Source organism: Nerophis ophidion, linkage group LG08 (genome assembly GCF_033978795.1).
Source record: "Nerophis ophidion isolate RoL-2023_Sa linkage group LG08, RoL_Noph_v1.0, whole genome shotgun sequence".
In the NCBI taxonomy this organism is placed as follows: Eukaryota; Metazoa; Chordata; class Actinopteri; order Syngnathiformes; family Syngnathidae; genus Nerophis; species Nerophis ophidion.
The window spans coordinates 57,709,923-57,719,710 of NC_084618.1; the positions used below are offsets into that span (position 1 = coordinate 57,709,923).

Sequence of the window (9,788 nt, forward strand, 5' to 3'; positions counted from 1 at the left end):
CAATGAAATCGTCTTTTTTTTTTCCTTTTTTTTTTTTTTCCTGTCCTTCGTTATCAATATCATCATCCATGAATCTTTCATCCTCACTCAAATTAATGGGGAAATTGCCGTTTTCTCAGTCCAAATAGCTCTTGCTGCTGGAGGCTCCCATTAAAAACAATGTGAGGATGTGAGGAGCCCTCACCCTTGTGATGTCATCATCTGCGACTTCCGGTAAAGACAAGGCTTTTTTATTAGCACCAAAAGTTGCGAACATTATCGTCAATGTTCTCTACTAAATCCTTTCAGCAAAAATGTGGCAATATCGCGAAATGATCAAGTATGACACATAGAATGGACCTGCTATCCCCGTTTAAATAAGAAAATGTCATTTCAATAGGCCTTTAAAATCCTTTTTTTCCTTCAAAACTGGACAGTGTACCTAATAACCCGGTGTGCCTAATGTAAGGAATACGTTTGGTTGAGTTTACCCATCTCGAAGCAATTTTAGTTGGTACATGGTGTAATGTTAAGTGTGACCAGTAGTTGGCAGTCAAACATAAGTGATAAGTGTAGGCTGCACCATCCATCCATTTTCTACCGCTTATTCCCTTTTTTTTTTTTGGGGTCGCGGGGGCACTGGCGCCTATCTCAGCTACAATCGGGCGGAAGGCAGGGTACACCCTGGACAAGTCGCCACCTCATCGCAGGGCCAACACAGATAGACAGACAACATTCACACTCACATTCACACACTAGGGCCAATTTAGTGTTGCCAATCAACCTATCCCCAGGTGCATGTCTTTGGAAGTGGGAGGAAGCCGGAGTACCCGGAGGGAACCCACGCATTCACGGGGAGAACATGCAAACTCCACACAGAAAGATCCCGAGCCTGGATTTGAACCCAGGACTGCAGGAACTTCGTATTGTGAGGCAGACGCACTAACCCCTCTGCCACCGTGAAGCCTGTAGGCTGCACAATGATGGCAATATGTCTCAAGTAAACAATACCAACATTTTAAATGTTCCATTGAAAATATAGAACATTAGACACGGCACTCAAAAATCTATCAAAATGTTTCGGTACAACTTTTGTAAGGTATGAAGCAGCACTGCTGTACATGAATATATGAATTTGCCTCTGCATTCTATTAGTATGTATACTTTTACGTATAGTGTAAAAATTAATCTGAAATGTATGGAAAAATTCAGGTGACTGCTTTTTCTACTGTAAAATCTACACTTTTTTTTAATTTTCTTCTTGTATTTAGCACTGAATGGTTTACTATTACAAACAGCTCCTTGATAAGTTTTTGAGGAAGTGGGTCAAGTAAACATGTTTGTTTTTTCCATTTACGAGTCGCAGGAGTTCCTCTAATGTTATAGCTTCAAAAAGTGAGAGATTATTTTTTATCAATCGTACATACATCGTATCTGTGTTAATTGAATAGCGTTGTAGCTGGGACACGTTATCTTTTTAATCACTTTTCTAATGAGTTCAGTTTTCTTAGTAAAGAATTGCATAAAGTCATCAGCCAATTGGGTGGAGCTACTGGGAGGAGCCCCTTGTTGGATTTAGCGGTGCTACTGAACTGGACAAATATTTAGGATCGTTTTTGTTGTGGCGGATAAGATTGGAGTAGTAATTCGTTTTAGCTGTCGTAAGAGTACTATCACTCCTTGCTTGATGGAAAACCTCAAGTTTAGTCGCAGGCCATTTACGATTCAGCGTTCTACATAGTAATTTAAGACCTCTGGTTTCTTCTGTGGACTAGGGGGTACGTCTTTTAGGGGCCTTTTTTAGCTTTAGCAGTGCGATACTATCAATGGTGTTGTGAAGGGCATCTGTAAAGTTGTTAGTCAGGTAATAAAAAAAGTTCACATAATTTGGGAATGCTGCCATTACCGACGGCAGTGGGCCAGCAAGAATCGTAGTGCATTAATGTTGTGGCTGCTAAAGCATTGGTAGCTTGTTGACAATAAGTCAGTATTTTTAATTTTATAGGTGATGATTGAATGTTACTTCAGTGTATGGGAGTACCATAACTTTGGAGATGGTGACAGCCCGGACAAGGACTAGATCTATTGTATTACCATTGCGATGCATGAGTTTATTTATTATTTGTGTAAGACCATAGCTGTCAATTATAGTCTGGAACGCTACTTATGGAGGGTCTGACCGGGTATTCATATAGATATCAAAATCCCCCTTTATAATTATGGTATCTGCGTGCGTCACAAGATCAACAAGAAATTCTAAAAATGTGCTTATAAAAATCTGAATAGGGTCCAGGGGGGCGGTAGATAACAGTCAAATGGAGAGGTAGCAGTGTGACTGACCTCATTGTAAGCACCTCAAACAATTTATATTTATTACGTAAGTTAAGACGAAGGTTAAGATTGTCATTGTATATTAGTGCGATCCCTCCATGCCTTTTAAGGGGACGAGCAATTTGTGCACTCATATAATTAGGAGGAGATGCCTTGTTAAGCAGACTAAAAATATCGGGTTCTAGTCAAGTCTCTCTGAGACCACTTGTTGTCTCTAATGAGCTCATTTACTAATAACGCTTTGGGAGAAAGTGATCTGATGTTGATAAAAAAAAGCCCAAAAAAGCCTCAAAACATCCCATAGTGGGATGTTTTGAGGCTTTTTGATGTTAATGGTATCCGAAGTGCTGATATTAATAACGTTACGTCTATTTCGCGTGGTACGCCTTAAAGAATTTTGATCCCATTTAGGAATTGATATTATTTGCTTTGGTGCTGCGATAGATTTAAGCCTTCATAATTTGCCGCCTTAGTAGAATGCAGGTTCACCTCTGGCCCAGTCACTAAAGAAAAAACATTATTTGAGTTATGTATTATGTTAGAGAAAAACTATGTGTGCAGGATTTTTTCAGCCTGGCGCTGATTAGTTTTTTCTTAATTGACTGCTCTCTTGGGCTAACATATTGCAATTGCCTGTGTTTGGGTTTGCTCTGGTGTTTGCTCTCAAATGTGACTCAAACAGTAATTTATTTTTCTAGAAACATCAGTTTGATACATAACAACTCTGCCGTGAAAAGGGGCTTCTTGCAGGCTTCTTGCAGGCTTTTGCGCGTTTACAAACTTGATAAATGAGGGTCCAGAGCTTTTGGTCAGATCTTATGGGGTTCACTGTGACATGTTTTACGCAAACTAATGGTGGGGATGCTTGTAACTCAAGTTTTTACTTGTAACTCGAAGCATAACAGGAATATGGTTTGTTCCGTTTGCCGTTTGTTTCTGTAGCACTATTTCAAATCATAATAAATAAAGAATGATAAAGTAAATCATGCTTGAAATGTTATCAATCTGGTTAAAAAAATGAAAAACTTGTCCAATAAAATAATGTCCTTTATAGCAGCGGAAGAAACAAAACTGGGGATTCAGATTTTTATTTTATTTTATTGCACTTTTACCATGATGCATAAAAATAAAAAACAGAAACAATGTGCTGCTGATGAACTTGATTAAGATCTTCTCCATGGAACCACTTTTTCTCTCGCACGCACGCATACACTCACACACACGAAATGTATTGACACAGGACTGTAAAAAACATGTCATGAAACAGTCAGCACTCACGTGTACGTACAAACATCTCCACAATTATTTGGAGGAGTTAAACAGCCTTTTTCAGGGCTTTTTTTTAATGAAACCAGACATTCAAGTATTTCTATCTTTGCACAGGCACTAGAGAATTTCCTATGGTATATATTAAATTTGAGCCTATTGGCACCAACAGCTCAGCCATCAAAGCTGCTGTTCATGAATGAAATGTACATCCCCGAAAAATAATATCTGGACACAAGTTATATTACAAAAAAAAAAAAAAACAGTACTAAAATGTAACATTGGGCTTTTGGTACCATAACATATACTCACAGGCCACAATATTAAGTACAACTCCACTCTCTAATCCAAGGTTAGTAAACCACAATAATAAAAATAATTGTTTCAGTCTGTATTGCAAAGTTAATATTGTGGCCAGTGGTTGTTTATGTGTTGCATTGGAACGTAGAAACATAAACAGTATTGTAAACATGCTCTTTAGTATTAGTTGTAAAGGCATCTTAATTTCTGTCTTTGAAATATGCAAATTGATGAATTTTCTACCCTGCTGGCAGGTCCTTTGCACACAGCATTGTCTCCCTCTTGTGGACAAATATGAAAGAACACCCCTAGGGTGAAACATTTTTGGCTGATTTTGATTTCTATAAATAGGCTTAATCTTTTTTTTTTTTTTTTTTTAATAAATACTCTCTCAAGACAATAATGGGCAAATGCAGGAGTTGACCTGCACTCCAATGAAAATGATTGAAATCCTGAACAGCCATGATAGAAAAGAAAATAACAGACACAACTGTAAACACACAAAATATTTCTGTATCATTGAATCGATAGAAACCAAGCTAGCTTCTCCTCCTCCCTAATTTGTGGTGCCAGCCGTATGTAGGAACACGTCTGGGAGAGTCTTTTCAAGTCCCACAGAATTCACTGAATTCAAAAAAAGGTCCAGAAGGAGACAAGGGAGAAGTTCGTCTCGCACGTCACAACGATTCAACTGGAGAATCGTTCAGGATACATTTCACTTACATCAACTTTTTAGTTCTGTTGTAAGTCCAGCAGATTCTGACTTTTTAGGCAGCTAGGCCTGAAAGCATTCAGTTCACATCCGAAGAAAGTTCCAGTTGATTCAGCTTCCTGGTCCCCCAACCAGCTACCTCCTTCTGGGCCCCGTGTGGTCTGTCCATTGGTCCCCTTGAAGGTCGTTCTCCACCACGTAACTGTAACCTTCCTTCTCAATGCATTCAGCCAACACCTGCAGAACCTTCACAACCAAGAAGAGCAAGAAATTAATGGATTGTATTTCTTCTTTTTGAATTTATTACTTAAATGTTCCAATCTAATATTGATAACGGTCCAATATCAGCAAAACAAACCCACCAGCATCGGCTCGCATTTAAAATCTCCGATAGAAGGTCCGATAGAAGCTGTCCTATACTTGTACAACACTCTGCAGCTTGTTACAATTCAAAAAGCACACAAGTTTGATATTTTCTTGTATTTTAGTGAAGTCATTCACAAAAAGTAAACATGGTAGGCTGCAGGATACAACTAGGAGCTTGCAACTACACAACAGCAGAGCACACAATAGCACACAAGGCAGATATATATAATACGTGTTATCAATGAACAAAAAATCAGTCTAAAACATCACCTTTGTCAACACTAACAAGTACCAAATAATTATAGTTGCATATTGACTAACATATATACAGTCTCCAAGGCTGAAAAGGATCAGAATGTATCCAGTAACAAACGTGTCTGTATCATTCAACTAACTGCATCATGAGCTTAATTTAATGATATATTGTGGCCACTCGGTGTCGCCAAAAACAACTACCACTCCACTTTAAATTAAAGACTGCATGAGACCATTCCAGATGGTTAATCAGAATCAGAATCAGATTTACGGGCCAATATATGTTTAACACACAAGGATATTAACTTGGCAGGCTGTGCTCTCTTTGTCTACCACTGTTCTCTGAGTAATTTCACTTGATCAAACCTTTTATAACATTCCACACTACAAAAAAAAAAAAAAGTACTACGATGTGTGCAGATATCGTATCAGATCAACATTGGTATCGGCCATTTCTCAAAGCTCCAATATTGGTATCTCATCAGACATGAACTCGTTTTATTGGGACATTCTTAGTTATGTTTTTATATGATAGATGTATTTGAATTACTATTGCTTAACTTACTAAAATGCATTGTTTCCAAACAAAATATGTATGTTACGTATTTTGAGTGCCAATTCAAATGTAAAGAATGCTTTTAATTTTACGAGGCCAAGTCCTAAGTAACGTTTTGTTGGAATTATAAGTGACAGCAGCTGGTACTTTCTCTTTGGCGGCATAAATGTTATGCAAAATTATAGGCAAATAAAGAAGGTCCAACTTTCTATTAAGCTTTGATAGCTTAGATTTTCCCTCAGTGGTTCCACAAGTGCCTTGAAAAAACCTGAAGAGCTTTTTTAAAATCATGTCGCGTCCCCGACATTTCTGCCTCCCCCTTTTATAATTTTTTTTTTAATGTATTATTTTTTAATGATTTCTTCAATATATATATATATATATATATATATATATATATATATGATAAATAAATGGGTTGTACTTGTATAGCGCTTTTCTACCTTCAAAGTACTCAAAGCGCTTTGACACTACTTCCAAATTTACCCATTCACACACAAATATATATATATATATATATATATATATATATATATATATATATATATATATATATATATATATATATAATGTATATGTATATATTACATATACAGTGTATATATATACATATATATGGTATGTAATTTATCATTTTAATTATTATTATTTACTTATTTTAACATTTAAAATTAAATTTTTGGTTTAGTTCATTCTATTTTTTTTTTTTTTTGATTGACTTGTGTTGTGTGCTTTCTGAATGAAGGTATTATTGTGAGTGCCCTCTTGTGGTTTGTGAAGGTTGTAGTAAGGGGGGAAAAAGCGTGAAAATTGTCACAAAAAAGTACTGTAATGTGATATTTCATTGTTAAGTCATGACCTGTGAAATAACTTTCAATAAAAATTATATAGAAACAAAGAATAATGCAGAATTTAAAATGATGGCACCGTGAATGTCTCTCGTAGTTGTTGTTTAAAGAGAGCGCAGCCTGCCGAGTCAATTTCCTTGTATGTTTCAAACTTGGCTAAAAAAGTTATTTGTGATTCTGAATGATAAACAATTTAAATAAAATATTAATTGAAACTGATAAGCACTCATTGACCAAGCGATTTTCAGAACAACTGGAAAATCCTATTTGATCCGGAATAAATGTCTCTAAATTCACACTCACATTTTTTAATCCAAAGGCTAGATAGTGTCCAAAGTGGCCATTTGCGGCCTACAGCTAATCTTTTAACGGCCCCCGGCACATTTGAAAAATGACTAAGAAAAACAAAAACTATACGGCTGTCATCAAGGCAGAATAATCACTTAATTTATTTTGACCCCACATGCAAGGGTTACCTGAAAGACTGAAAGGACAAATTGAAAGAAGTAATTATGATAAGCTCCTAAGTTGAGGTACTAGTGTATCTGAAAAGAACGTTTTCTTTCAAAAGACAAACAAAGCAGAATTTAAACAGCACGTGAAGTGCTGACCTGGCGTAGGCGACGGTCCATGGCGTCCAGGTGTGGCTGGATGAGGATTGGGCTGAGGCGGTCCCTCACCAAGGATTCTGCCACCAGCGTAGACAGCTTGTATTCTTCCTTAGCCAGTAGCTGCAGACGCAAGTGTGTGGTCTTGCGTACCCTGCACAAAATACAGGTGATTAACTACTCAACACACACACACGCATACTGTACTGATCCACATAAGCAGTTGGATTAACTTTACCTGCAGCACTGCGTCAGCGGGACCAGAATGGACTTCTCGTCATGGGAGTGCTTTCCAAACCTGTAAAGAAAGAATGGATGTTTATTACAATTCATTTAATCAGCAAAACACATACTGATCATTTCACTTCTAACGGGAGTTTAGTGCACTGATACACCTTAGTGCGCCTACTCAGTGGTCTAGTGGTTAGAGTGTCCGCCCTGAGATCAGTAGGTTGTGAGTTCAAACCCTGGCCGAGTCACACTAAAGACTATAAAAATGGGACCCAATATCTCCCTGCTTGGCACTCAGCATCAAGGGTTGGTATTGGGGGTTAAATCACCAAAATGATTCTCGGGCGTGGCCACTGCTCCCCTCACCTTCCGGTGGGGTGAACAAGGGGATGGGTCAAATGCAGAGGACACATTTCACAACACCCAGTGTGTGTGTGACAATCATTGGTACTATACTGTGGTGCTGAATTTCCCCCAGGGATCAATAAAGTACTTTCTATTCTATTCTATTAACTTACTTTAACTTCAACTTGATAACATGTAGAACAACTTCAAGCGTGATTATAACAAGTTCCAAAACATACTTATTTCATTTTCACCCTTTAGAGCAGAGGTGTCAAACTCAATTTACCTCAGGGGCCACATGGGGGGAAATCTGTTCCGAAGTGGGCCATACTGGTAAAATCATGTCATGGTAACTTAAAAATAAAGACAACTCCAGATTGTTTTCTTTGTTTAAAAATAGAACAAACACAATCTGAAAATATACAAATCATAATGTTTTTTGTTTTTTTTACACTTACATGTTGCTTTTCATAGTAGTCTATCTTCATTTGTCGTGATTTATAATTTCTGAATAAATGATGTGATAATATTCAGCAGTCAAATAGGTGTGATAATGTAAAATGCTCTCATTGGTGTAAAATTGTAATCTATCAGAAGATGTAATAAATAGTCATATCAAAATCACATCAATCAATCAATCATTACAGGATGTCAATAATTTAATTAATTTACTCATTTTCCTCAACATGTGATTTATTCTGTACATATATAGCATCATTTACAACAAAACTTGTGAATTTGGACTCATTTCATGAATCACACACGAAGTTAGAAGAGGGAAACCTTTTATTTCAGCATATTTATGTGCACCCAGATAATGTGTCCTCAGTCCAATATAGCTCTGCCCCCTCTGAAGTCATGCCACTCCCGTGGCAGGGGAAACAAAGGGGAAATTGCGACATCCAGTGGACACATTTAGAAGAGCAGTTTCTTTCATTCAAAAATTTCAGCACATTTTTATACTTTACTAAATCATCTCGCGGACTGGATAAAACCTGTTCAGGCCCGCGGCCATACTTTTGACAGCCCTGCTTTAGAGATCCAACGGACATTTTGAGCCAATTAGTTTTTTTGCTGTGTTAAAATAATGTAGTTCAAATCTATTTTTTGTCATCTCTTGTTACTTTTATTTTCTGAAGATGGAAAACCCACTAATGATAAAAAAAAATAAATAAAAAATGTCCAATTCAAAAACACTGAAAATTAAATTTTGGATCCCACATTCATCTTAACATACACTAATACAGTTTTGATGCATTATTATATTTTTCTACTAGATGGAACTATGTTTTTCCCATTTTTAAAGAATGAGCATTTTTAAAGAATGCTACTGAAATGCTAAGTGTGTGCCACTATTGATGTTTAATTATGGTGTGACTATGTCTGTGTGTGTGTTTGCGTGTGTGTGTGTGTGTGTGTGTGTGTGTGTGTGTGTGTGTGCATACTAGTCTTTTAATGGCCTTTAAACATCCACATATTATTTGATGTATAGTATGTGACTTTAATGCTGACTTAGTCAGACTGTTTGCAGTGGAAACAAATATGAATCTACAATACTACAGTTTTTAGGAAAGTGATATATTTTTTTCAATTATTAATTTTTTTGTCATAAACGTAGTGAGATTTGACTAACGAGTGTGTCAACATGTGATCTCTCACCCTCTGCCGTTGTCCAGGTGAATGATGAACGTCTCATTTCCAAACTTTTCAAACGTCTCGTAATGATGCCGATCCATGTTTCCTGCGATGAATCCGACATGAAGGATTTAAGAAATGTAGAAAAAAAAACAACTAAATAAATAAATGGAATCAATGCAATCTTGTCGCAACTGACCCATGAGGAAGTCAAAGATGGTCATGTCCATGATGTCCAGGAGTCTGGTCCCACTGTCGTAGGGCGGAGTCTGTTTGACCTCCTCGCAGTAGTCTGGGTCCACTTCCCATCTAAGTCAAAACAATTATGCAGCAAATGAAGCACAGTTGTTCAAACG

At 37.1% G+C, this 9,788-nt stretch overlaps 1 protein-coding gene across 1 annotated transcript in view; it reads right to left on the reverse strand.

The window, feature by feature from the left end:
• Positions 1–3,382: 3,382 nt before the first annotated feature.
• fam20cb (FAM20C golgi associated secretory pathway kinase b) overlaps positions 3,383–9,788 on the reverse strand; it is a 137,310-nt gene continuing 130,904 nt past the window's right edge. Inside the window, exons 7-11 of the mRNA XM_061909068.1 lie at positions 9,632–9,741; positions 9,457–9,538; positions 7,460–7,519; positions 7,225–7,375; positions 3,383–4,834 (exon numbers count right to left, since the gene is read on the reverse strand). Coding sequence (XP_061765052.1) covers positions 4,724–4,834; positions 7,225–7,375; positions 7,460–7,519; positions 9,457–9,538; positions 9,632–9,741 — 514 coding nt within the window. The 3' untranslated portion in view covers positions 3,383–4,723. The remainder of the gene's footprint in view (positions 4,835–7,224; positions 7,376–7,459; positions 7,520–9,456; positions 9,539–9,631; positions 9,742–9,788) is intronic.